The 27,948-nt window shown below is 44.5% G+C and overlaps 8 protein-coding genes across 8 annotated transcripts; 3 read left to right on the top strand and 5 right to left on the bottom strand.

The window, feature by feature from the left end:
• Window positions 1–3,535: 3,535 nt before the first annotated feature.
• Window positions 3,536–5,785, bottom strand: AKAW2_80976A (uncharacterized protein; the record flags this gene model as incomplete). Its single annotated transcript, XM_041682057.1, has 4 exons — window positions 3,536–5,116; window positions 5,164–5,457; window positions 5,535–5,736; window positions 5,784–5,785. Coding segments are annotated over 4 exons (2,079 nt in total).
• Window positions 5,786–8,619: 2,834 nt separating this feature from the next.
• On the top strand, window positions 8,620–11,524 carry AKAW2_80977S (WD repeat protein; the record flags this gene model as incomplete). Its single annotated transcript, XM_041682058.1, has 3 exons — window positions 8,620–8,936; window positions 8,994–9,751; window positions 9,816–11,524. The coding sequence occupies 3 exons, from the start codon at window positions 8,620–8,622 to the stop codon at window positions 11,522–11,524; spliced, it is 2,784 nt and encodes a 927-aa protein (XP_041548938.1).
• A 3,385-nt stretch (window positions 11,525–14,909) lies between these two features.
• DLD1 (FAD-binding oxidoreductase) lies at window positions 14,910–16,941 on the bottom strand (the record flags this gene model as incomplete). Its single annotated transcript, XM_041682059.1, has 4 exons — window positions 14,910–15,002; window positions 15,077–15,252; window positions 15,311–16,585; window positions 16,665–16,941. 4 exons carry the CDS (start codon window positions 16,939–16,941, stop codon window positions 14,910–14,912), a joined length of 1,821 nt encoding a protein of 606 aa, XP_041548939.1.
• Window positions 16,942–18,155: 1,214 nt separating this feature from the next.
• AKAW2_80979S (NAD(P)-dependent alcohol dehydrogenase) lies at window positions 18,156–19,299 on the top strand (the record flags this gene model as incomplete). The annotated part of the gene is made up of 2 exons (XM_041682060.1): window positions 18,156–18,308; window positions 18,373–19,299. The coding sequence occupies 2 exons, from the start codon at window positions 18,156–18,158 to the stop codon at window positions 19,297–19,299; spliced, it is 1,080 nt and encodes a 359-aa protein (XP_041548940.1).
• Window positions 19,300–19,982: 683 nt separating this feature from the next.
• Window positions 19,983–21,121, bottom strand: AKAW2_80980A (putative Ras family GTPase (Rab4b); the record flags this gene model as incomplete). The annotated part of the gene is made up of 3 exons (XM_041682061.1): window positions 19,983–20,833; window positions 20,956–20,990; window positions 21,069–21,121. The coding sequence occupies 3 exons, from the start codon at window positions 21,119–21,121 to the stop codon at window positions 19,983–19,985; spliced, it is 939 nt and encodes a 312-aa protein (XP_041548941.1).
• Window positions 21,122–21,858: 737 nt separating this feature from the next.
• On the bottom strand, window positions 21,859–22,200 carry AKAW2_80981A (uncharacterized protein; the record flags this gene model as incomplete). Its single annotated transcript, XM_041682062.1, has 1 exon — window positions 21,859–22,200. The coding sequence occupies one exon, from the start codon at window positions 22,198–22,200 to the stop codon at window positions 21,859–21,861; it is 342 nt and encodes a 113-aa protein (XP_041548942.1).
• A 559-nt stretch (window positions 22,201–22,759) lies between these two features.
• Window positions 22,760–24,638, bottom strand: AKAW2_80982A (uncharacterized protein; the record flags this gene model as incomplete). The annotated part of the gene is made up of 2 exons (XM_041682063.1): window positions 22,760–24,328; window positions 24,543–24,638. 2 exons carry the CDS (start codon window positions 24,636–24,638, stop codon window positions 22,760–22,762), a joined length of 1,665 nt encoding a protein of 554 aa, XP_041548943.1.
• A 1,278-nt stretch (window positions 24,639–25,916) lies between these two features.
• AKAW2_80983S (SSH4 family protein) lies at window positions 25,917–26,903 on the top strand (the record flags this gene model as incomplete). Its single annotated transcript, XM_041682064.1, has 1 exon — window positions 25,917–26,903. The coding sequence occupies one exon, from the start codon at window positions 25,917–25,919 to the stop codon at window positions 26,901–26,903; it is 987 nt and encodes a 328-aa protein (XP_041548944.1).
• Window positions 26,904–27,948: the final 1,045 nt, after the last annotated feature.

Below are 27,948 nucleotides of genomic sequence, written 5' to 3' on the forward strand. Positions count from 1 at the left end.
TATTTTCTGTAATAATTAACAGCTATAAAAACTGATAAATCTATATTTAATTATAGAAAAATAATTTATTACTAGCTAAAGATAACTAGACTTAAATAAAAAAATGTTATAATAATAAATAATATTTTTAGATTATATAACATCTATTTTATTTATTTTATTTATTTTATTTATTTTATTTATTTTATTTATTTTATTTATTTTATTTATTTTATTTATTTTATTTATTTTATTTATTTTATTTATTTTATTTATTTTATTTATTTTATTTATTTTATTTATTTTATTTATTTATCTTGTGTGGTTTATTTATCTTTATATAATTATATATTCCTTTCTGAGCTTCTTCCTTTCTTTCCTCACACTAGAAATTCTTACTAGATAGCACTAAATTTGACCATTTGAACTGCTTCCACACTAAGTCTTATTTTAAATATAATCTTATCTTATTAGATAGAGAGGATAGCTATTAGCATAAATAAAAATAATATCAAAAAAAGCCTGGCTGGTATAACAGTAGTATCTATCTATAAATATTATTTATATATTTAATAAAAAATATTTTTACGGTTATTATTACCGAGCAGATCAGGAGCCGAAAGAAATAATATTTTATGAAAGTATATATATTTATTATAGTTTTTTTAACAGTCAAAGTCCCAAAAAGATTATATTTAACTACTATTTAAGATTATTTATATAACCCTCTTATTACTTTTGAAATTATATGAGTATGATATTATAAAAAGCTATTCAAAGAATTATATAATCTTAAGTATGATTGTTAACCTGATAATAAAGAATTATATATAAATACTATATTAGTAAACACTATTTTAGATATCACTAGAAAAATGATAATAGATATAAATTAGAAGAAAATGTTATTAAGCCAAAGAATCTTATTAAACTATAAAATTTTATTTGGTAATGGATTTAGATATTATTTCAGTTATATTATTTCATTTAAAAGTTAATCAATAAGCTTTATACTATTAATATTGATCTTAAATCTTATATTTGGTTTTAATTATTTAGTTTATAAATAATGTTTATTTATATATTCACTATAAAATTCTTATAGATATAATAAATATTTATAATAAATTATATATAGAGAATACAATATATCTATAACAAAATAACTTCTTATTGAATTTTAATTCTATATAAAGACAGATTTTTTGTTATATAAAAAAAGATTTTATGCTAGTAAAGTTTTTATTTGAGACAGATTATAGCTTGAATTATTACTAAGATTTTTTTATATATAATGATAATTATCATTATTTCAACTACTATCAAAGTGGAATTATAATAATCTACTTTTCTTTATTTTTATAATATTTTTATAGAATTCTTCTGTATTGTCTCGTATAGAGTTTTATTATAAATTTCTATAGTGTATTCTTATTTTATTTTTATATAGATTATCTTCGTCTAGAATCTTGTTACAATTGTATTTTATAGAAATCTTCTTATAAACTTTTGATAGTAATATCTTTTTTATAAAATTCGAAAAATATTTTCTTCTATATGTAAAATCTTAAAGTATATCATAAAGCCCCACCTGCCTCTTGTAGAAACTTTTAGAATTTGTATATATATATATAAATAATAAATCTTTATTCTGTATTATTGATTAAAGCTCAATACTTATGATTCTTAGTAGAACTTCCTAGTTATAATTTCTTTTTATTTAAATATCCCTTTTTTATTCTTTTTTTCCAGCTCCTCCCTCCTTCCCTGTAAAATTATGTATATATAAGTTATCTTTCATATTTAAAAATTAAAATAAGTAATTATTAGTTACTTGTTCTCCATGATATCTATTTTTATTCTCCTTTTTCATGAATAGCAATGAGATATTTATACAGAATTTTAAATTTCTAATTTAATATTATATAAAATATTTTAGTCTTTCACTCCGCGGAAAATATTTTATAGATTAAATTGATTTAAAATAAAATTTACAAATATTTATAAGAATGATTTTAGATTAATTTCATATTAAAAAAATAAAGATAAGATTATAGCGAGTAATACAACCAAGATATATAATATAATTTTATTTACTTTATTTATTATACATAATCTTGTTTTATTTATTCTATTTATTTTATTTATTTATCTTTGTTATATATATATATATATTATACTTTTCCCTTCTTCTCTCATGTTTGACACTCTAGTTTAGATATATTAAATTAAATAAGATATGTTTAGTTTTTTATATAATGTTAAATATTATGATTGATTTATTCTTTCTTCAATTAATACTGTATATGGTTAGTTATCTAATAAAATTACTAGTATTCTTCTGATATATATTTCATAATACTAAAAAAATTAAAAATGACATAATGTAAGTTTAAGTCCCCAGGTAAATTACTAATTAATGAATTTCTTAAATATAATAATTGAAGAAAATCAAATTGATTTTATTCCGCGTGAGAAAAAACTATAGTAATATTTATCTTTTTATTAGATAAAGAAATTAATAACTAGAAAAAAATTATCCAGGAAGAGAACTGTACAATATATAAAAGATCTTGAAAAATCTTTTAGTCTAGCTTTTGTTTTATGAAATAAAAACTGGAATTGAACATTATAGTAAATAAGTATGATATAATTACCTAGAAATAGGATGAACTAGTCAAGAAATATAATAATGATTTTAAAAATATAATATATAGACAGTTTTATTAATATATTATATTAGTTTATAATAATCAGAAAATTAAGATTTTTAAATCTAAGAAATTCCTGAAGATTCCTGATTCTTTAATATTAGAATTTAAATAATAAAAAATGTAGTCTTCAAGAACTAGTTGATTATAACATATTCAAAAATGAAAGCTAATATAGATTATCTAATTTAAGTTTTCAACAGAACAAATTAGTAAATTGAAAATTATTTTATGAATGAAATCAGTTAATCAAAATCTATTCTATAAATTAGATTAAAAAGTTCTTAGCAGGTCAGGTAACAGGTTTGATTAAATTTTAAAATTTCATTATATATAATAATATTTAATTATTTAACCAAAGTGAACTATCTAAATATAAATCATTAGACCTCCTAAATTGATATATATTGATATATAAATTAAATACATGATAAATTAATAATTCTAATAAATAATTAGTTATATATATATATATTATATTAATAATTCTTGTTATTTTTTGAATGAATATATCATATACTAGTGTTTTCAAATTATACTAAAAACAGATTTTCTCTAAAAGCCTTCCACAGGAATATTTAATAATAATAATAATGAAAAGATCTATAGTATTATACTCTCAGTCTAGTAGCACTAGACTATTGTTAATAGATATTATATAGAGAGATCCTGTGAAAGATAAAACAAATTATAAATTTATAAAATCATATAAATCAAATATCTCAAAATATATCTTTTATATATTCTAAATCATATCAGGCTTGCCGGACGTATAGAGAGCACGCAACTGAACCCGGACGTTACCAGCACAATAGACAACGTGTGGAACTATATGGGCCAAAGAGCTATACTTGAAGCATCATACCTTTCCGGTTTACTGCTTCCTCGATGTGAAATCCGAACACGAGACGGTAAAGATCGCGCAGCCAAAGATGTTGCCCGCTCTGCATCATCACTTCAACAGCGCATGCCACATCAGCTGCACCCGCTCTAGCTGAGGGACCCACATTCCTAAATGTCGGATCGAATGCTACCAATTGCTTGTAATTCTTCAAAAGTGCAACCTGCCATGGCATCGACCCAAACGCGTCCGAAGAAAGCGACTTGACGAATGAAGGAAAACTATGTGGCCCGACGCGCTGGAATCCGCTATTTATTGCGGCCTGGGTCACTAATATCCGAACACATGCCAGGGTTGGATCCCGGGATGATGTCTTCACCGTCTGCGTGGAAGATGTTTGTTCTGAAGACTGGCTTTGACCCGAGATATTAGACGAATTAGACGACCAGGCGTGCGAAGACTGACCTGGGCCTTGGCCCAAGACGAAGATATTCTGTACTGGTGCGTCATCGGGCGACACGGTTGCGGTATCGTCGAATATTGTTGTTGGTGTCTCGGGGTTTCCTTGTTGATTTATCAACTCATCAACCGAACCAGACTCCAATGGTTTCGGTTTTTGAACGACCTGTGTAGTAAAGGTTGCTTGACTTGGCCGGGGTGTACCTCGATCAGAGTTTCGAAGAGTACGTTGAGTCCAACCTTCACGGAAGATATCGCATAGTTCCCAACAAGCCTGAACTGCAGAACCAAGCAATTCCTCACCTAGCCTTTTACCTTCTTTGATACTCTGACGTATGCTGAAAAGCATTTCTGCTAGGGCCCAGCAGGCGCTCAAAAGGGATTCTGTTTCTGATACAAGTGTCCTTTGTTTCATCAGGCGGTGACATATAGTGATGTAGAAGTCCAAGGTTCTTTCTCTGAAAGCATCTGGGAGGTTACGGTCGTGTGTATTGTACAGATGATTGTTCAGCTCGAAGCTAACACGGAGAACAGAATCGGCATTCTCGTCGTTTCTGACGCGGGTCTCGAATAGTGTTTGGCAGAAGTCTCTGCAAAGGTCAAGCGTTGGGTTGATTTGCGGTGCACGATCATCACTATGACTGTCGTACAATTCCTGGCACAATCGCCAGCACGATCTCCAGACGTCCTCCCGAGTATCCACAGTGCATCCATGACGTTCACGGTGGATGGAGCTTAGCGTTGCCAGTGTATTGCACAGAGCCCAGCATTCAGCCAGAGCTGCTTGTAAAGCACGAATCTCTGATTCTTCATCAGACAACTGTACAACTTGTGAGTGGTGACTTTCGGGTTTCCCATTTGTATGTTGGCCAGCATCTTCAGCATTCGCATTTCTTGAGGAAGCGAGTTCTCTATTGACCGAGGGCCTGGTGAATAATGGCTGTTCCTCGCAGTGATTTACGGCCATTTCTGATACTTTATGACTGGTGGAATGGACATCTTTACTAATGTCGAGGAACTCCTGCCTTGTTTGTGCACGTGGGGTTGCTCGTTCAAACCAGTCTCTGGCTGGTTGAATCGATGTAGTAGTCAGCGGCGGTGGTGATGTCGGACCATATTGATTCTCCTGATGCCTGTCAGTACATCCATGTACAATGACCAGAGGATCAGTACCTTGGCCGACTGTTTAGGTCCAGTGCTCACGGAAGGAGGTGCCACCACGTTTGATGCTAAGGTTTCTGCTCCATCTGACTCTGACTGTGAAGGGCTGCTAAAGTATTGCACGCCATTTACCTGTTTATACCAACTAGAGTTAGCCGTGCAGTTCACACAGCAGATGAGGTGCATTGGATGGTGGTCACTCACAAACTCGCCGAACCCAGTAGGTGCATGTATCACAGACTTTGGAGGCTCGTCCTCATCCGACTTTGTTGGGTTGCTGTTGGAAACCGCATTCATTGGCTGTATCTTACCAACACATCTAGAGTCAATGTAAAATTCGGATTTATACCAATCACACTTGCGTCGGAGAAACTTGCACATACTGTAAGTTCAGTTTTAGTGGTATTTGGTGTGTGCGACGACTGGGTTGTTGCTGTCGGAGGCACTGCTTTAGGTCGAGTGTCAGATATCTGAATATCATTGACGACCGACTTTTCAGTGTGGCTAGGTTGCTTAGGTCTTGAAGGTGACTCTTCACTGTATTTTACCCCTTCGTCAGATGAGCTGCTTATACTTCCGTCGGGCCTGGAATGATTAACAGACTGTGGTTGGCAACGTGTTTTATAACTTACATCTTGAAGACTATTCGCGAAGCAAGATACAAGCAATGAATGTCCAATCCTCGTACAAGGGAGTCAGAATGATAATCATGTTGTGGCCTATGATGATTGATCTAGCAATCCGAGTTGAAATCGACTCATGGCGCATAGGTGTCTAAGCTTAGTGGAGGCGGATGAAGGAATAGTAATTAGTTAGTATCTGTGCTGTAGTTAGGTTGGTTGACTAACGCCAGCGGGGTTGAGCTCATCCTTACTGAAGGGTGCTCTATAATACCAGATAGTACCGCGCTTCCTGTTCCTAGTGAGCTTAGCCCGTGATACGCTATGCATGAGGCTAGTTGGTAGGCCTATCATGTACGAGGTACAGGCTTTCCAGCCCCTTCGTTGCTACAGTAAATTCGTATGTGGCACACACATATTGATTGCACTGATACTTTCGGAGTATCACCCAAGACAAGCATGCAAAGGCAACGATATGTACGGTTCGAGTGCTTACTCCGCCTAGACCACTTTGTATTGGCTGGATAGATGGCATTCGAGGAATAACGAATTTATCAACGATTAATCATGACCCTTGGTTTTAAACTGACAAACAAGAACACAAAACACAATCTTATTGAGAGCATACGAAGCATATCATTAACCAGTACTGGAAAATGGCCGCTGCAGTGTGATGATGAGCAACAAATCGTGACCTTTGACCAAGGCATTAGATAACAAACAGCCATTGGCCATAAGTACTAGTTGTAGGTGTAGTAGTACTATGGTGGGGTACCCCGGCTTATTATTGGTCCGTGTACAATGGATGTTATGGGGTCGTACTACTCGGCGCTTCCACACGCACTTACGATCTTGGCCAATTGTACTCCGTAGTATCTTGTATTTAGCCCACCATGATGTGAACAGAACAACAGACAGCTGCCCAATGGCGCGGTTTCCTGGTATTTGCGCCCTGTGCCCTATGCCTTCACCAGCTCGCTTTTCGTATGCGATTGGCAGGAGAAGTATCGGGACTGCAGTACTACTTACACTCGACAAATCCGAGATGGACAGTGAGCGAAGCATGGCGCAAGAAGGCACACCTGTTTGATTAGGTTTGACTTAGACTATCACGCAGTAACTATACGGCTCCACCTCTATCTCTAAAGATCCCGCCGTGCGCACTTACATGGCTTATCAGCCCGGAACACCTGATATATTGAGAGCTTTGGCCGGTAGTTCACGCAGCGATTGATCTCATTCGTCCTTCCGCTAATCACGAGAATTTACGGTCGATATGTACTAGTAGTACTGTTTCAGACCCGGCCAGGTGCCATTTCGAGATGAGCTTTACCTACAGCCCAGCCAGTGTTACCTGCCAGTGGTACTTGAACAATGTATATAATCACTAGGCATAAAAAATTGCCATACTGGCCCCCGCGGTTCAAAGATATCGTTCGATTAAAGCGTGAAGTCGATAATGAAAGTTTAGCTGCTCTGATATACATGATCGCTACTCCGTACTCGACCATCTTTGACCGATGAGACCAAATTGGCCCAAGCCGCCGAGCGTAGGGATATGTAGCTATTCTTCACCCACAGACAGAGAAATAGCCATAAGTATGAGTGCAACCAGCGTGCTCAAAGACTGCGGTTAACATGTGTCACACCGTGATCGAGCTGGCAAGACGTTATATGACTCCAAATCAAACGCTGACCTCTTCATAGACTCCAGGAAGAAACCAAGCAAAGCGTGAGGTGGCAAAAGAGAGAAGAAGGATGAAACATATAGACCGTCCATCCTCTAGCAATGCCATGCAAGCAAACAACCCATTCAGGCCAACGATCTCTGGCAGTGGATTCTGGTTCTGTACAAGGTCGTGAATGTATTGATTGCACCATGTGAGGAAGCAACAGAGATATCCCCCAACTTATGGATGTGCGAGTAAAGCTCGTGTTCATATTTGGTTCTTCGCCCGGTCTCTTTCAGTAGGATTATACCTATTGGAAATATGAGTTTCCATGTGCATGTAATTCCAGCCAGGGGTTCACTTACCGTAGGAGTTTCTCTATCAAATCGACATGAGTCATAATCATTCTGCGGCAACAGTACCGCTTGCATCCAAGCTGATCCATGGCGTCACTTTCAAGCTCCAGTTAGTTTGTCGCCGTAGTTAGAAATTCGACTACCAATACCTACCCATCGGGTATACCCTCATCAAGAAGTTGGAGATAACGCTCCCAAAGATCTCCGACAACCTGGAATTTACGTTGCATGAGATCGAGAAGCGCAATAGGGTATCAAGTGCCACGTACCTTGCCGCAAGAAAAACAGCGGACGGGGATGATCATTTGGTCTGATTGTTTCTTCCGCAGAAAACGTTTTCCTGTTAGTAAAGTGAGTATAGAGGAGTCAGATTTATCAGAAAGCGTTTGGAATCTTGACAGCCGGAGAAAGGTAGGAATTGATGTTTCTGTCTTGGTCCCTTATTGCTGGTACTCACCAAAGACAATGAGTGCAGTTTTTGTCTGCCATCAAATTGCCCGAGACGTGCTCCGATTGAACAAACACTAGACCGCAGCCCCACTTGTTGCTTTTCTAGAACCAAAAATACCGCATATATTACTGTTTCTTAGTGTTAAATTACCGCTATTCTACAAAGGGAATGACCGCACCTGACAGGATGATAAAAAAAAAAAAAGTAGACAACGGGACTGGAATTTTGTAGGCCAGGCCGTCATCAACACTATCGACCCTACTACGCCAGTGTATGGACGATTAACATTGGAGCCTTGGAGTCTTTAAGCCTTTATCACAATTCATCAGATTTCTATAGATTTCTGCCTTTTCCTCCATATCAACTTACCAATGCGCAATACTCAAGACCCAAAACGACCGTCAAAGAGATCCCGAGTTGGCGATGCGGCTTTAGGAAAGACAATGCAGATTGACGATACACGAGTCAAGCGACGTCGCACATCACAAAGCAAGAACGATATCAATAAGGCGCGTACGCCGGCCACAATCAACTCAGAGGAAAAGCATGGGGTCGAAGAGCAGTGTACATTAGCCCGCTCTGTGTCTACTGTACAGAAAAACGAACCGCAATATGAAACTTGGTCGTCTACCAGCATGGTAGCTGGTCAGTACAGCAACCTAGATCCAATTTTTACGAGTGATGACGAGTAAGTTGAATGCCTACCATGCAATTGAAAAACCTTCTAAGCTCCTCTTCATGTTAGGTATCTCCTCCTTGGTCTCGAGACTGCAGTCCATGTCTATTCTCTTGCGACCTCGCGCCTTCTTCGAACACTACCATCGACAGCTGGAGATAGCATTACTGGATATAAACTCTCTCCGGCGAACCCAAACTTCCTCTATGTGTTTACGTTGAGCGGTTCTGTGACCAAGTGGGAGTGGCTCTCTGGCGAACAATGCTCGTCTTGGGAAGTAGGTCACAAGACGATTTCTGTCGACGTGTGCCTTAGTGATTCTGGGAACGATCTATTGCTTTTCATTTTGGAACGCAAGGATGGAACACGTGTGATCGCGCTCAATGCCTCCCCTAGCGACGCTTCACAATACATGATCATACTCGAAACCCATGTTCAGATCACTAACCTCAAGGTTGCATGCCAAGGCCAGTTTATTGTAGCATACAGCGACCGGCATGTGTTTTTCGGCTGGACAGGGCTTGTTCAGCCTTCCGATTCTGTTCGTTATATCTGGAAAGAGGTCAACTTGCCTGTCAGCGTCATGTGCATTGATGTTCGGCAATACACAGCGTCGAATCGCCCTGGAGCGCAGGGTTCAAAAGATCGGGATCATGCGGAAAAGGTCGATCTAGTCTTAGGTGAACGAAATGGTTCTATTCTCATATACTATGACATCCTGCGTTTTGTCAAGGATGAGGGAGGTCGTCAACATGAAAGAAACCTCACTCCTCGGCGCCTTCATTGGCATAGGAGTTCTGTGAACAGCGTGCGTTGGTCTAAGGATGGTAGGTCTTCCAACAAGAACATTAAGATAGAGACAATTTCACTGATGAACCTGTTCAACGAAAGGAAACTACATCATAACAGGTGGCCATGAATCGGTCATGGTGCTCTGGCAGCTGGACACCGGTAGAAAACAATTTTTGCCTCATCTTTCGTCTCCGATCGGCAACATAGTTATATCTACAAGCGGGAATCTATATGCCGTCAAATTAGCGGACAACTCGATTATTGTCCTGTCAGCGAGAGAATTACAACCTTTCTCTACCATAACAGGGTTGCAGCTGTGTCCCAAAACTGCAAAGACTCATGGCAAGATTTCACCTGAAGACCAGCCCCTGTTCGAGTGTGTTCCTGCTGCAATGCATCCACAGAACCTCGATCACCTTATTATAGCTGTACCCGCCTCTCGTCAGATGACTCAAGAAAGTCACCCCCTGGTCAATGCCTCCATGCTTCAAACCTACGATATCCGTACCAACAGCCATATTTCCCGTCAAGCTCTTGCACGCACCAACGCGACTACGTTGAAGATTGGCCCTGATGGCTCTCACATAGTTACTCCGGACGTTACCCACATCAGTGTTTCCAACGATGGTAAATGGATGGCCACCGTCGACAGTTGGAGCCCCTACATACGAGACATGCAAGCGCTGTATCATGGGGATTCAGGAATTAATCATCCTTCGGATGGCTTCCAGGAAACTTTCCTGAAGTTTTGGAGATGGAATAATGCTGCCAACCTGTGGGAATTGGTTACCCGAATTGACGGACCCCATTTCTGTGACAAAGGTTCCGTGCGTGTCTTGGATGTTGCAGTACGGGCATACAGCGCGGAGTTTGCGACCATCGGTTCAGATGCAGTCTTGCGTTTTTGGTGCCCGAGTACTAGGCAGCGCAGTGGCTTAAAATCTGACAACCCAGAAGAGCCTATGGAAACCTGGAAATGTCGGAGAGCCATTGATTTGAAAACTTACATCGATGTCGGCATGGCACACTCACTAGGTGCAGCTTCCATAGAATTTTCTCAGGATGGGTCTGTTCTTGCCGTTTGCCTGGGATCCAATGCATGCCTCAACTCCGGACTTGCTATATTAATCGATGCGCAAAATTGCAGCGTCCGTTACAGCAGAGTCGGTTTATATAAGGGCATGCCCTGCGCGGCTGCGTTTGTCGGGTGCAATCTTGTTGTAGCATCCCAAGAGGCAGTCTCCGTATGGGATACAGTTGATGATATTGTCAGGGCAGTCAAATTGCCTGGGTCCGGAAGCGTTTCGTCCAAGCAGCCTCGTTTGTTGGCTGTAAGCTCTGAGACTAATACCTTCGCTGTGTCAGTACAGTGCCCACAGAATCATCAGCATTCAAAGAAGAGCCGTATGATCCGATCTTCTATACAGGTATACGATGTTCCCACATTAGCGTTGCTGTCGGAAACCACCCTTGGGCATCATCCAGTTGCTTTACTATCGGCTATGCACTCGAGTGATTATGTTGTTGTTGATGTTGCGGCCAACGTCCAGCGGATTGGCCGTCTTGATCAGAGCTTCCAGAGCAATGGTCATTCGCGCGACCTTGGTTCTCACCTTAACTCGGGACTTGGAAATCTGTTCGGCCAGCATGGTCGTGGGAAGTCTCAAGATCCACAGCACATTACTACTGGCTCGGACAATCAAATTCAGCAGAAAGAACTGGCTAACGTCTTCGGTGATGCGCCGCCCTTCGTTATGCCCCCCGCCAACATGATCTTCCGCAATGTGGTAGATGCTCTTTCTAGTTAGTTTCAGTTAATCAGGAAATAAATCTTGAGACAGACTATGATTTTACATCGTTACGTTGCTCTAGGTATTCAAACCTGTAATTTCACGTCCTTGCTCAGCTCCTTAAGAGGAGTTATGTTGGCATACTTCAGTATTTTGTTCGGTGCTTACTTTCACTTATGCTGGACAAACTTCGCTGGGGTTCTGCTGGGTCTTCGCAACAGTTCATTATCTCCCCCATTTCCCTCCGTTGCATTCTATTCTATCGTTTGTATAATTATTCTATATGTTGTGTCATTTTTAATTCCATTTCCATTTCCAATCACATTTTTATATATATATGTATAGCGGGGGGGAGGGTGTGAGGCGGATGGATGAGATTATCAGAGTATCCCGGCAGCATGCGTTATCTCGAGATACCTAGAATTCTTACTAGTAGGGAGTACGAGTAGCCCTGTACACCACTGGCACATATGCCCCAGTGCTTTGTATATGTAATCATAAACAAGATCATATCACATACCTAGATCAACTTCACGCTAATCTTCGAATCCTTCTTCGCAATTTGAAGATCCTAGTTCGTAACCACGTTAAAAAGAGAACCCATGTATTTTTAGGTTGTGATCTCCAGGTCTCTGGGCATGATTCTGACTGCGAAGTTGAAGGTTGCGGCTTGTCAGATACCTCCTTTTGTCCGTCCTCCAGATCTACGTCATCACCAGTGAACCTGGTCTGCAGATGCTGTTTCCCCCTTTGCTTTGTTTGCTTTTCCTCTGCCTTCATCTGTTGAGCCTCAAACCTCCATGTTTTAGCTGCCTCCTTCTCTTCGAAAGCCTGACGTGCTGCTTGTACCGTAGCCGCCCGAGCTATAGGGTCCATGCTCGTACGCGTCTTAGATCGGAAAACAAAATCCAAAGATGACCTAGATACCGGTGACGTTGTATCCAAGGTGCTTCCGTTGTCTCGTGAATATCCGAAAGATGAACGGCCGGTTATATTCGTCTGAGAAACCCCAGGCGACCTCGTGGAAGAGCTATCATGAGTCTGTAGCGATAGTCGGGGTGTCTTGCTTAGATTGGTTGTGCCCGGCTTGAAGGACTCTAATCCTGACTGTGTCGGGGAATTGCTCCCCGCAAATGGATCCTTGGGAGAATCATCGCTCTCAAGTATGGATGTTTGGCACGATTGATTTAATGGTGGCGTATAAGCACGTGGAGCGAGACGCATGGGATGAACATATTGTGAGCCTGGTTTATTCATGGCCGAACTGCTGGCTGTGGACGCTTGGGACATTGCACTTGTAGATTGACGATAAAAAGCCGAGGGGCTTTTCCCCGAAGGAGGATGGCTAATTGTTTCAGTCCCAACTGCTGCCTTGTCGTATTTCGCAAAAATGCCTAAGCCTTCCTGTTCGAATGATGGCCGCGAAAGGTCGACTGTAGTCGGCGATGAGCCACCATATGATGCTTTCCTGAGTAAGGGCATCCGCTGCATTTTAATCCTCGCTGACTCGTACTTTCACAATGACAAAGATGATAAAGCCAGCCCAAGCACCCAATGTAGTAGTTATGGATATATAATGGATACGAATCTTCCAGACGGCTCGTGAAGTAAACACAGTTAAGCGGGTTTGCTCGACAAGATAAAGAGAAACACCCTTCCCTTATGATGAACTTGATCTTCCAGGTGCAATCAGTGGAGGCGTGCAACTCTCAGAATCGCTGAAATAGGAAGATCAGTGAGGCAGGACTTTATCTTCATTGCGATGCGACCCTATCCGATCCTGTAAACTGGACTGTTTTCAGGCTCACTGAACGAGAATAACTGCGGCCAAACGGACCGGTCGCTTGGTCCTAAAATGTGGAGCGAAGGATGCAACTGAAGTTCGTAGAAGTCGTCTTCGGAAGTGCCGTATGAGCCAGTCGCAAGTTAACTCACTGAGGCAGCCGGTTGTCTCGATTTCCAAGCCACTAACAGAAGCGAAAAAGAGAAAAAGAGTTCAGTGGTTCCTTACGCAATGCATTGTCGGCTGAAATGTAACAAAAAAAGACACACGAAGACACTTGGTCGCAGAGAAAGGTAGTACGAAATAGAAAGATGGATAATCCTGATGACAGGGTGAAATGGCAGCGATGAAATACGGTAAGTACAATATGAAAGTCAACAACAGACACTCGGACCCTTCAAAACTCCAAGAGAGCGCGAGGGTAAGACGAGACCAGTACGATAATAGATGAGCCGGCGAAGTAAGTCTTTATAAGATAAAGCAATGGTGATCGGTGTCGATATCAGGAATCTCCGTCGAAAAAGGCAAGGGAGTTAGAGGAGATAAAGGAACTGCAACAAGTACCCGGGGGTTGGAGGGGTTGTATGTTTGAAGTGTAAGATGAAAGAAGAGTAGGAGGTATTGAGGGGGAGGGAAGCGGGGAGAGAGAGAGAGAGAGAGAGATGGGCGAGGGAGGAGGAAGAAGGAAAGAGGAAGGAGGAGGAGGAGGCTAGGAAAGACGTGATGGTGGTAGTTCGCAGTAGTAGTGGTAGTAGTGAGGTAAATAGTGGAGGGAATTCTAAATCTGGGAAGGCGGCGGTGAAGTCGGAGCGACGCATGCGGATTGCGGAGGCGTTCTACAACTCGACTAGCCGGCTCTTCCGAACGACGGGCTGACATTTGAATTTTGCACGTCCTCGGATAGTTAGCTCATCATGAGATGATCAGATTAATAAATTAGCTAGGTTATATTAGTGATGATAGTGATGAGATGAGCTCAGAGCAGTTAGGTAACTGTCTAGAAGGGATTACGATGTATAGAGATGAGTTACCTGATCATGTAGGAGTACTGACTAACTATGTAGTGCTGATTACGTCTAGACCGACTCGTCAGGTTCCCGACCGGGACAGACCAACGATCTACACGTGCACTTTCCCTTTCCTTCAGCATAGGGCTTCGAAGTACTACTGTCTTGTACGCCTGCAGACAAGGCAGTATCTACTACTTGGTTGCACTAACCTGACACTCAAGGGCTCTCAGAGATACATCCTATAAGTAACCTATGAACGGGTCGCGTTGCAACAATCGGATTTGTATCGCGCGTATTATACTCTGAGGAGGGGGCAACAATAAAGCAACATGACAAGAGAGTACCTATACTGACCATCGCAAAGGTACAAAAGCAGGCTACATGGAGGACCGATATCCATATGAGTATATTTAGACCAGAAAGCAACCGTCCCTCAATCCCTCTCTTTCTCTTTCGCACGCGCGCTCCCTCTTCTTAGCGAAGGTGGCAGAAGGCAATAGACGATAGTACTGAGGCCAAGATGGGATGTTTATATGTCCACTACCATGCTATATGCGTCTCTATCTGAAACCAAGTAGATATTGGCTTATCAAGAGATTGACTTGGGTGCTTACCATTCCTTAACTTCACCTGGCGCCGGTGGCTCAACCCGCACAACTTTATCGCAGTTGAGCAAACAAAGGGGGTCGTAAGCTAATTTGAGCTACGGGGCGTAGAACGCCCGCATTAGTACGAGTTTCATGTGTTATGGGGGAACATGGATGTAGGGCTACTCACCCGGCGCATAGCATCTACTGTAGACTCCCCTAGTTCATGTTGCAGGTAATCCCGCTTGACGAGACCAACTCCATGCTCGCCAGTAACTGTACCTTCTAGTTCAACAGCCCGCTTTACCATCCGATGAACCACAGCCTCGGCTGTTGCTTTCTCGTCTTTATTGAAGAGGATTATCGCTGCCGCGCGTTAGAGCTCATTCCAATTGGCTTGGGGTTGAAAGGCAGGTATCCATACCATGAAAATTGCCATCTCCGACATGACCGCACATCCCCGCCAACAACCCACTTTCAGTCATGTCTTGTTTGGTGGCCTCGATGATTTCGGGTAATTTGCTTATAGGGACAGCTACATCAGTCGTCCAAACGTGGTCTTCAGGACCTCGCCTCATAGACATAACGCTCCAAAGTGCTTGTTTCCGGGCGCTCCAGAGTTCTTGCATTTCGCTCTCACCTCGGGCAAACTCGAAGGACCGACCCGCAGTAGAAGAAACAATCTTCTGCACCATGTTTATTTGCTCCTTGACGCCAACAGGCGTACCCGCAAACTTGAAAAATATGGTAGGCGCTTCCTTCCAGTGTCGGCTGGTGGACTGACTTTCGTTGATGCACTTCATCTGCACGTCATCCAAGATCTCGACCCCAGCTACTGGGATGCCTTCTTCCACCACGCGAGTCACGCACTCTGCTGCATTCTGTATTGTCGCGAAACTCGCGACTGCGACATTTTGGCTCTTAGGTTTGACCGTCAGCTTCAACGTAGCCTCGGTCACCAGACCGAGGGTGCCTTCACTCCCAATAAAGAGTCTTGTAAGATCGTAACCAGCGCTCGACTTCCGTGGGCGTTGCCTGGTTTTGATGATGGTCCCGTCGGCAAGCACTACCGTCAAAGAAAGCACCCAATCACGCATAGTGCCATACCTGTAGGCGTTGGTTCCCGAACAGCCCGTGCCAATCATGCCACCGATCATAGCACCAGGGCCCGGATCCGGGGGAAAGAAAAGACCATCCTGAGCGAGATGTTCATTCAGCTCCTCCCAGCCAACGGCAGGCTGGACCACGACGTCTAGATCCTGCTTATGGAGACCCAGAATACGGTCCATACGACGGAAATCAATGCATATACCACCCCGCGTGGGCGCAAAATGGCCCTCCAAGCTGGTACCGCCTGAGTAGGGGGTTACTGGAATTAACCGTTGATGGCAAACCTTCATGATCCGAGATACCTCCTCCGTAGTAGACGGGTAGAGGATGAGGAACGGTCTTTCTCCCTCTTTCAGGGCGTAGGAAGACCAGTCGGACCCCGCATGCATATCCAAGTCGGCGTTTTGTGTGGAAACATTGTCTTTCCCTAAAATCTCAACGAAGTCCGCCCAAGCAGCCTGTAAATTTGAGGGAGTAACGTTATGTCGCGGTGACTGTATATCATAAACGGGGCTTGTTGACGAAGTGGGAAGCTCAGCAGGTTTCAAAGAGCCCAGGTAGTAAGCCCCAGTGCAGAAGAAGGCCAATGCTAGCACAATGACATCAGCAATCAAGGTCTCGAGAGCTCCAGAAATGTTCATGAAGCGGGCCTCGGGCATTAGACATACCGAACATCAACGCCGCGTTGCGACTGCCCTGGGATTGGGACTGGAACTGTGAATATCGTTCCTGTTCAGCACGCTCACGTTTGAGGCGTTGCTGTGTACTTTCGTATAATTGATGCTTGAAGGACTGAGGTTTCTCATCGGCGCGATGGGGAACGGACCATTGCAAGCCCCTCCTCTGAGATCCTAAGCGTAGCGGATGGCTGAAGTAGCACCCGGCCCTTGGGAGAAGAACGCGCATGGCGCCCCGCGAACGAAGGTAAGAATCGGCTCTAATCATGATGAGAGTAGCCGGCGACAGTCAGCATGGAAGAGGGACCCTTGTTAAGACAGTAATTTTCTAAGGTGAAACCATTGCGTGGTGAACAGATGGATCCGCGGTCAAGCCAGGCGCAAACTATGAGAATTGAGGAAGAGATGGGCCGATGGTACTGGGAGACGGAGGAACATGAGTATCCGGATTGATGGATGGATGGTAGAACAGATGGTGGATGGAATGATTGCTAGCTAAGTTGGACTAAGCTTAATGCGGTAAGGCTGCGCTGCGGTAGCTCATCTACAAAATACTAAAAAAGCAGTTCCTAATCAGATAGTTTACCAGCCAGGGAACTCTCTACTACCCCGTATGCAAGGCGCCTTTTTATTAAGCAACCCGAATAATGTATTGAGTTGCAATATAGTCGGAATAGGCCATACTTGCTTCATTACATACCAATAGGACTACCTACACGCAGTCCTTCATTTGAATGCCCGGCACTACTTCGTACTAGTTGTAAGCCAATCTACTACACGTCAGCCCGTTAGATTGTGCCAACCATGATTATCGGAGTGCACTGAGTATGCGCATTTCTCTCAGTCAATGGATGATTATGGACCGAGTAAACCAGTCCATTGGCCAGCCCGTGGTACAAATTTGTTTGCTATTTATTCTACACCCGAGCATTGAAGAATATATTTGGCTAGGTTAACTAACTACTATTTAGTATTACAGTTAACGTAGTTAATCTCCTGAAATACTTACTAATCAATATAGCCGGTCAGCTGCCTTCTCCGGGTAAATTTGGCGCTGCGCCGGTTAATTCTGGACCAATGAAGGGCTTTCCACCCCGCCCCCTCTACCCCATACCTTAGTACTTACGTCGATACCTCCTACCAAGCTACCCAAGATGGATCGAGAAGCAACAAAATCCCTAGGGCGACATATCCGAAAACTAAGAAAAGACCGAGGGAAAAAAGGATAAATAAGGAAAGAAAGCATAAATTTCGAAAGCTGAAAGTTCAGTGACGATATCCGTTTTTCTAGCCATACTCTAGCTCAAGAGCTTCACCTCCTACAACATCTCGAGTCAGCTGGCTTTCTCCGTGTGCCTCTTTCTTTTCGCCCATCATGAGTACCCAGAATACCAGCGCCCAGGTATGTGCTTTGAACATTCATTATATAGGGTCAATGGTGGCTCATCACACCCACCATGAACTCAAAGTGGCACACCTTGAATGATCGCTAATGACCTCAATCACTACCAGAATCTTTCCTTCGTTCTTGAGGGAATTCACCGCGTCAAATTCGAAGACCGGCCAATCCCAGAGATAAAAGATCCTCACGACGTACTGGTGAACGTCAGGTTCACTGGTATATGTGGTAGTGATGTGCGTATCACCAAAAGAATTGAAGGCCTGCCTAGCTGACATGTCGGATATTTTCATCCTCAAGGTTCATTATTGGGAACATGGCTCCATTGGCCAATTTGTCGTCAAGGACCCTATGGTTCTGGGACACGAATCTTCCGGTATTGTCAGCAAGGTTGGCTCTGCCGTTACCAGTCTAAAGGTAGGAGACCGCGTTGCGATGGAGCCAGGAATCCCATGTCGCCGCTGCGAACCATGCAAGGCGGGAAAATATAATCTTTGTGTGAAAATGGCTTTCGCAGCGACACCTCCATACGACGGTACCCTGGCCAAGTATTACGTCCTGCCCGAGGACTTTTGCTATAAGCTTCCTGAAAGCATCACCCTACAGGAGGGTGCACTTATGGAGCCCCTTAGTGTTGCCGTCCATATCGTCAAACAGGCTGAGATAAACCCGGGTCAATCAGTGGTAGTCTTCGGTGCTGGCCCGGTTGGACTTCTCTGCTGTGCTGTGGCGAAGGCTTACGGTGCGTCCAAGGTTATCGCAGTTGATATTCAGAAGGGTAGGCTAGAGTTTGCCAAGAAGTACGCAGCAACGGCCACGTTTGAGCCAGCTAAAGCCGCGGCGTTGGAGAACGCTCAACGGTTAATAGCCGAAAATGATCTAGGCTCGGGTGCAGATGTTGCCATTGACGCGTCAGGAGCGGAGCCCTCGGTTCATACAGGCATTCACGTTCTGCGTGCTGGGGGAACATATGTCCAGGGCGGTATGGGCAGAAGCGAAATTACCTTCCCAATAATGGCGGCTTGCACCAAAGAACTGAACGTCAAGGGCAGCTTCCGTTATGGGAGTGGTGACTACAAGCTTGCAGTCTCCTTAGTAGGCACGGGAAAGGTAAACGTGAAGGAACTGATCACGGGTGTCGTCAAGTTCGAGGATGCCGAGCGAGCATTTGAAGGGGTTAAAGCTGGAAAGGGCATCAAAACGCTTATTGGTGGTGTCGATTCATAAAAGTCGTCAGACATTAGCAACATAGCAGACTGCAACCAGTTGCTTTGGACGTCAGTTATTCCTCACGCTTTCTACTTCCCTATCAGATGGCTTCCAGGTTCGAGGTCTTTTGGATCACAGAATGTCAACTGCGAGGCATCTTCAGGCAATTGATTCGGCCCAGAAAATATGATCATTTAACATATCTCTCGTGATCTTGAGAAACTATATCCCCGCTTCAGTTTGTGCTGACTATGGCTTGGCCATCACAAGCCTCTGCGTCCGAAGTAATCGTAACAAAGCTCTTGAGGATTGGCTGGATAACACACACCGCAATAACAGTTGATAACAATCAACTTCTGGAATGCATATTCAAACTCAAATAACTCGCTTACTGAACATGGTAGTCACAGTGCTTGACTATAGGGGGTATCATGCTGCACGAACCAAGCCTACTGGCCGTCAATCACCTCACAAATTACGAGAGGTCAAAAAGTAAGCCTTCGGCCGAAATGACGCAGTGCGCTTCCACGACATAATTTGGACAACCGACCAGCCGTTTTGTAAGCAAAAATCAAGATGCGGTGGGCTCATTTTATCGTGGTAGGTTGAGACCAGTGTCGGGTGTGATCATCGGAAAAAGTATGAAAAGAAAACCGCGAATAACAAAGCTGTTGATTAGTGGTAATCCGGCCCAAAGAATACTAGCAGCAGCCGCGACCTCTCCTCTGGTGCGAATCGCTCAAGCGAAATACATCTTCCCATTCCCTCATGCCAGACTTCCAATTGTTAGTAGTATTCTTTCTTGGATGTCTGTGATGTAATTGGACAGCACCGTCGTCGAGCGACATGCGACTTCGAATGCTGGAACCATCGCTCGTGCCATGGCCATAGAGAGCCCCGTCACCGTATTGAATCCCGCTTTGGGGGTCGTCTGGGTCAATCTCGCCCAACTCGATCTTTGTGAGAATTATCCGGGCCAGCCGGTTGAAGAGCTCTTCTACGCCCTCACCCGTGAGAGCTGAGATCTCGACTGCAACGGGAATGTTGGACTTAGCCGCCCAGTGCGAAGTCTCTTCGGTACTGACCTCACGACCATGAGGTGCATGTGTGGCCGTCATTCTCGTTGTGGTATCATAGTTTGAGCGTACGGAGCCGCCGCTCGATCCAAAGGGAAAAGATACCTTGCTGGATGTACTAGACGGTGTGGGAGGTGGGCGTGCATTGTCATCAAGGGGATCGCAAGGTGGCACGGAGTCGGAGGCAAGGTCTGACTTATTACCGGCTAGTAGGACGCTCAGATTGGGGGAAGCAAGTGCACGTGCATCCATGAGAAACGTGGGAAGAGAGACGAATGACGCGTGGGATGTTATATCATAGATGAGAATGGCCCCTGCAGCTCCTCGGTAATACGACCTGGAGACGGATCGAAACCTCTCCGTTCCAGCGGTATCCCAAAGCTGCAATTTGATACGTGTTCGTCGCGGCCCGGTGCCTAATTTGACAATCTTCGAGGAGAATTCAACCCCAATTGTTTGGGATGACAGCACTCGCCCTAAAGGAGAGAGGCATATTAGCGACCGCGTCCAACTCCGGAATGAGCGTGGGAAACCAGGAGGGTTGGCATAATTTTGTAAATGGGGGGATGAAATTCCAATCAGAGATAGAGTACCGTACATTCGCTCTTCACAAATCGGTGTAACACGCAAGACCTGCAATAGCGAAGATATCAGTGACCGACGAAGCCTGAGGAGGTGTCACGGATCATTATCTTCAGTATCAGGACTTACTTTCCCGCCCCGCTCGGCCCTAGAAGAATGACCTTGGCCAGATAGTCATACATGCTCTCGAGCTCCTACATGGTATTAGATGCCGCTAATTGAAAGGGGCTTTCTGATGGGAAGCGGGCGCACTGATGGCGGAGAAAGGTCAACACCATATGGGATAGCGCCGCCATACATACCTGATTACTTTCGGGGAGAGAAGCAGTCGACGAAGCATTTGAGAGGTTCCTTTGACGCACCATGGCGCCAGAAACAAGCCATCTAATGGCCCGCTGATTGGTAAAGGGGTAAAAGAAGGAGGGCGGCGAAGAGTCTAGGTACTACGGCGGGTGGTACCTTGGTAGAAAGGACTTGCCCACGATTCGCCGTTCATGCGGGCTCGGGGGTAAAAAGTACTATGGTAGACTACTATCGGCATTCCGGCACCTGCCACGCCCCTGGCTTATCCACTATTCCACTTATCAAGCGGCTCTATCTTTATCTATGCAACCATTGACTACAAATTATACGAGTTATGGATGTCGATATCTCCGAGGTCCTCGGCGGCGAGTTTTATCCTTTTAATTTTCCATTTTCATTCTTATATTTACAAATGTGGTCCACCATTTCCTCGTCCGGAATCCAAAAATATGTCCCCCAGCAAAAGCTGAAGTGCGTTCTAATAAGCCAACCATAACTGCAATGCATGTTTCCACCCAATGGTCACTTCCACAGTAGAATTCACAATCACTCCCGGTCACCATACAGATGACAATTTCTCTGGCACACTGCTAGTGATGCCTTTCACACATGCGAATTATGGTTGTCCATCCTTGGCAACATGACCTATCCATGCGATGATTACACCAGCAGCACTGCACCGTAGTCGGAGATTGAGACCTTGCGGCAGAGGCAGGAGATTCGGTACTTGATGAATCGACACACTGTCCTGAAGAACTATTTTTGCGTATTTTAGAATCGATACATTCTTGGCCAGCACGTGGTTCACCCTTGTCAGTGGAGAGCTTATGCTCTTTGGCGACTGAAGATGTGCTCGGCGAAGTGAGTTTCGCACGCATTCTCGATGGCAGATCGTGCCAATGGCCGCAGTGACAGCAGATGACAAAGAGCATTTTGAACGGGCCGACTGTCTGTACATTCCTCAATTGCTCGATGCGTCCGTTCATTCGCCCTTCCGGCGTGTTGCATAAGTTGGAGGTTGAAGCTCCCACACTGAGTGACACGTCGTTGTCATTATTGTCCAATGTACTTGGTACAGTGTAATCAGTGTGAGGAAAGCTGGCTGGGGCAATGCCGTCCTGTCGAGGAAGCGAAATAGATGAGCAGGCTTCGTCTGCAGTGTTGTAATCTTCTGATCGTGGCTCTTCAGAAGATGCGGATATTGACGAAATTGAACCTCTCCGTTGTGTAAGCTTGCTCTCATAAGGCATATGACAGGCTTCAGGTCTCTGCATCCTAGGAGCACCCTGAAAGCTCTGGGCTAGATTTTGACAAGCTTGAGTTCTATAACGCGGTGGAGTATCTTGAGATTCTAGGTGTCCGTCCCGACCTGCATGCTTCGCCTGGTAGACGTCTAAATCAGTTAGGCTGCCATTTGTGTTGTGAGTCCGAGAATCCGACTTCTCGACTCCAGGCTCTCGGCATGTCACTGCATGGGCTTCATCTTGGTTTGTAAGAGTGCGTTTGCTCGAAGATGTTTAGAGATGGTGACTAGCCCACGTGTAGCCAACAACAGAGCGCTCCTGCGGGTTCCCAACCATACTGTGAGGCTGTGCAAGGTCTCCTTCGTCTTTATCTTCGTATCTCCCGGATAAACGCCTTGTAACATGTGGATGTGTCCGCTTATACTTGGAATCTATAGCCTTGATAGAATCCATGGGATTTGATTTATCTTCGATAGGAGCTTGCAAAGTTGTTGTGTTTGAAGTCTCCTTAGCATTTGAAGATAGATTGGATCTGCTGTCCACAGTTGAGGCCACTGTAAGGGGTGATGAAACGTAGCTCTTATACTGTCTCTGAAGATAACGGTCCGTGGAAGTTCTGTTCGGTGCAGCCCTCAACGAATTGGCTTGTAAGTTAGTCGATGACAGTCCTAGTGAACTTCTTGAAGTCTTTCCACCATCAGCTGCCACCTGAGCTATCCGAGTGCTTTTGTAGCTACCGCGAGTATGCTTTTCCCGTTTATTCAGCAGTTCCGGGGAAGACACCGTCAATGACCGACGATGTCCAGATAACCTCACGTTGCCAGACTCCCTACTCTTAAGGTTGAGGGTTGCTGCGAAGGACAAGCGGTCCAGGTCTGTAGGGACAGGAAGACTAGGGGCTTTTGATGCTACCCTATGCGCGTTCTTGTCGATGGAAACGAGGTGGTCTTGTACAGGGCTTTGTCCGTGCGACAAATTGTTTTCAATACTGCGAGGATCAGGCCCGGTAGAATCATTTGCCTTCGATTCTGTACTGGTAGGATTCGCCGGCATTAGCTCCCGCGTGGGTGCAGGCTCAGGTTGGTATGGGGCCAGCGCGTTGTTGATGGAGAGCTCTTTGGATATCACGGCGCCGAAGCGATTAGGCATCTTCACAGCAATATGAGATCGAGCTGTGTGCGGTCCCGAGTGCAGTCCAGATTGTGATCTTTCGGCGTCAGTTGGATAATCTGCGTCACTTCTGCTTAGGGAATTTGAACGTGACCGGGAACTTCGCCTCGAACTTGAGAAGAGAGAAGAGAATCGGCGTGATGGGCGAGACTCATCTTCACTCACACTCGATGCCCTACTTGAGCTTCTTATAGGTTGTTTTTTGGTGAGGCGCCGGGACTCTTTCTGCTGTTGGCTTATCCCATGGCGTTGCTCGCTCTTTTCGAGGTTAAGAAACCTCTTCTCAAGCTCCAACCTTTCTGCTTCTAGGCGCCTTGTAGCCCTTCTTTCATTCCTGTCCGTCGCCTTGTTGATCGAAGTAGCGGGGCTGAATGACCCGTGCTTGGCAGAAGACATATCCATGACGGAGGATGAGTCGGACAGTTGCAATGTTCCCTGGCTGGTAGTGTGTGCTGATGACTTCACGAGCTCATTGTCAACCAAACCCGGAAAGGTTGGACCTTGGGCTATACGTGGACCGACATCTTCATTTGTTCTTATGAATGATGCGGATCGACTTGTACTGCCGCCTAGGCCAACCTCGTCTGTCTGCTGTGTCCCCTCTCGCTCTTGCCCAGGGGTCCTTATGGTTCGAGCCTCTATCGAATCCGACGATCGCCTGCGCCTTTCCTTCTTTGAGGTATTAACATGAGGCACATCTTGTCCCAACAAGGCAGAGAGTTAAGGTAGGTAGGAGGAAACTTGTGTTGTGGCAACTCGCTGGGACAATGACCAAAAGAAAAAAAAAAAGAGAGAAGAAGAAGAAGAAAAAAGAAAAAGAAAGAGAAAGAGAAAGAGAAAGAGAAAGAAAGAGGGAAAGAAAGAGAAAAAAAAGAAAAACCCTTACATTCACATGTTTATCCAAATGGAAGACCCGTTGTAGCTGCTGTGAGAGAGAAGACCTGCGCTGTCTTTTAGTATGTCCTTTTTCACTGCTGTCCATCTCGACCGCAATATAGTGTCTCTCGCGGGGAGATTCATGCCAATGCTCATTGCCCGTGAAGATTTATCATCACCAGTAGCCGACTGTGACTCAAGAAATAGTTGATGGGAAACTAGGATTGTCCTCGATTGAAAAAGGATGCCTGCAGATTCGAGCGCATGTATATAGTGAGTGTATGTGCTGTGTAACAACAGTGACTAATTGGTAGCCAGCAATATGGTCGGATGGGATTCAGGACCGCTCGAGCACCCTATAGCACATCTCTATGCATCTGAGCAGCTCTACCAGGAACTAAGTCAAGAATCAAAGAGATGAGCATGTGCATGAACTTGAAAGAAGATCATTGCGCAGGCCAAGCAAACAGGTAAGTCGGCAAGGGGCCATCGATCAAGCAGTCATAACCCAGACCAAGTGAAGGGTGACGGTCGCACATTCAACTGGACACTGAGCGAGCAGTAAGCAAGAGCACTTAGGCGCAAGGCAAACAGAAATTAAACGAGCTTACTACTGGGTCTACTGTGACCTCAGCTGGTTGCTGTAGTCAGGCACGGTGGGGGGTAGGGCAGGCATTGTCGAGCCTATGCCTCTTCTGGACTATACATAAAAGGCTGCATCTGAAACAACAATCCCTAATTAGTTATCAATCATGAAAATCCAAGACCGATCTCCTCCTCACTTTTCCTACACATACCGCTTTTTCTTTCATATCGATCCCAACATAGTGTGCGTCTGTCTCCCTTCATCCACAACAAATCCCTCCCCGCAGGCCCAATGTGGCTGGCTCCACGGGGTTATTTAAATTTAGTAACGGGAAGGGTCCAACAACCACATAAGCAGAAATGTTTTGTATGTTAGTTACTATGCATTGCCAACTACATATACTTACTGTAATTATATATATAAACATATATTAGAAAGGACAGTGTAACTATGTTCCATGCTTAAGCGAAAAGATACCAATGCTTATCTGCTCGTTGTGAGCATTAACTTCGGTGTATCCATTCTGCTCCTTTGGCTTAATCTTGCTTTCTGACCAGAAATCAGCAAAGTGTGAGCTCATGGTTCAGCATAGCCACCCGCGCGATACTCTCCCCAATAGAGCATCCCTACTTTAGCCTGCTATCCTATATCAACAGCTGTCAGTCCAACGTATAAAAATTGATTTAACAGGATCAATATATATGAGTCTCAAACGCGATCATTAAGGGCAATTCTTCCTGTCTATATTGGTCTACTTGTTTTTATTTTTATTTTTATTTTTTTTTTTTTCAGCTGCAAATGGCGGACCACTCTAAAGCCACGTCTCAAAAAGCACAATCTGAGTATACGATGCCTATTGCCTCACCCCCGCCATATTCTGCTTCTGCAACTACTGGAACCGGAAGCCAAGGGCCCCTCCTTTATCACAACTGGCAGGAGACTGTGCCCGATACAGCAACGCTTCCACCGCCACCGATCGCTGGATTTTTCTCCTCAAGTACAGGAAATGCCTCCTGCGACGATGCAGAGCGTGCCCACGCCTTTTGTGATAAGCTTCCCCTGAATATTCCCCTCCGGCCATCTGATTCTCTGTACAGATCTGCTCAGGAATACGATCTGAACCCTGCAGAGTCACCAAGGTTTGGTGGGAAGCTATCCGTTGTCAACAAGGGGCACTGGAAAGGGTCCACAAGAGATGGGAATGTCGACTGTCTTCTGACTACAGATTTGCCCCTCTACTTCTCCCTCAAGGATTCTCCATTGCTTACCAAAACAAGTAAAACTATTTACTTTGAAGTAAGACTGCTTGGCCTCCGCGTAGGTCCGCAAGGGCAGTCTGCCGAGGCCAGCGGGTTCTCTATTGGGTTTGTGGCACAACCATATCCCAACTGGAGAAGTCCAGGATGGGAAAGGGGTAGCCTCGGCATCTTCTCTGATGATGGTTGTCGCTTTGTGAATGACTCGTGGGGTGGGAAGGGGTTCACGAGCAAGTTCAATGTAGGAGAGACAGTTGGTTTGGGGATGACATTTCACTTCCCCACCATGGCCACCTCGGTTTCGGTGGGTGCAGACGCGAAGGTTGATGTCGATATCTTTTTTACCCGTGACGGTCATAAAGTCGGGGGCTGGAACCTTTACGAGGAGTTGGATGAGGATTCTGGAGGGGTAGAGGGTCTAGGAGGAGATTTCGATCTGTATGGCGCCCTCGGACTATTCGGAGGTGTGGACTTCGAGGTTTTATTCAATCCTGCAGATTGGTTATGGGCTCCTGGAGAGGACACCTAAAGGTCGCCATTCTGTGCCTTACATTTGCTCCGGTAAACGCAAGCCAATGCATGTAACTTTGTCTTAGTGAACGTTCACGGAATGTTAGCAGTTTACAGTCTGGAAGAGTAAGCGAGGAGTTATTTCCTTCAAGGCCGTTTGACACAGTAGAAAAACGTGTAATACGGAAATGTGTTTCGATCATTCTAATTTGCCTGGTCACCTTAGCTAGTAGTCTATCAGAGTCACAGACAGAAGACAGGAAACTAATAGCTGTGACATAGTTCGGCACAGAAGACGAATGATGATACAGAAGCGTATTACCCAGACAAAGGCGTTTAATGAATGGAAAAAGATCGCCATATACATCCTTGCCGGTTGTAAAACAAGCTACTAGACTACGCGCATGACAGAACACCGTTGGTGCCATGGAGATGTTCTAGAAAGACACATGCAGAAATGGCTTGGGGAAGAGAGGGTGTACCCTGTTGATACGCACACATTAGTGTATCGGGGGGAAGCATAGTCTGCATCCCCGTCATTGCCTGGGGATGCTTATGTTACCAATAGGCCTGGTCCAGAACAAGGGAGCCTCAAAGTCATCCGATTGATCGCTGAGGGGGCTTGCCTTGCTTGAGCTGGAAGGACGGAGGGGAGGGAAGTTGACATCATAGATTTGAAAATCAGTGCCACTCTATGCAAGCAACTAGCGGGTACTGGATTTCCGAACTACCTAGGATAGAGCAGGGGTGAAGATGTTTGTTCGGAACCTTGACTGCATTAGAGAATGATATGCAAGGCATTGTAACTCCCTGACCTCATGATGCATATGCTAGTCCCTTAAGTGCCATAGGAGAAGACCGCCCGTTTCGGAGGTCGATGAGTGTTTGTTATCATATGTTGTCGGGGAGGGAGAGAGAGGGAGGGGGCGAGAGAGAGAAGTGTGTGTTGGAGGAACGGTCAGTCTGGGTCATTAGACAAGGTCACGTAGCACAGGAAGCTGATAATTATTCGCGTAGCACAGTCCCCATCCAGTGGACTGACCAACCCCATCCAGAACACTTTT

Source organism: Aspergillus luchuensis, chromosome 8 (assembly GCF_016861625.1).
Source record: "Aspergillus luchuensis IFO 4308 DNA, chromosome 8, nearly complete sequence".
NCBI classification, from domain to species: domain Eukaryota; kingdom Fungi; phylum Ascomycota; class Eurotiomycetes; order Eurotiales; family Aspergillaceae; genus Aspergillus; species Aspergillus luchuensis.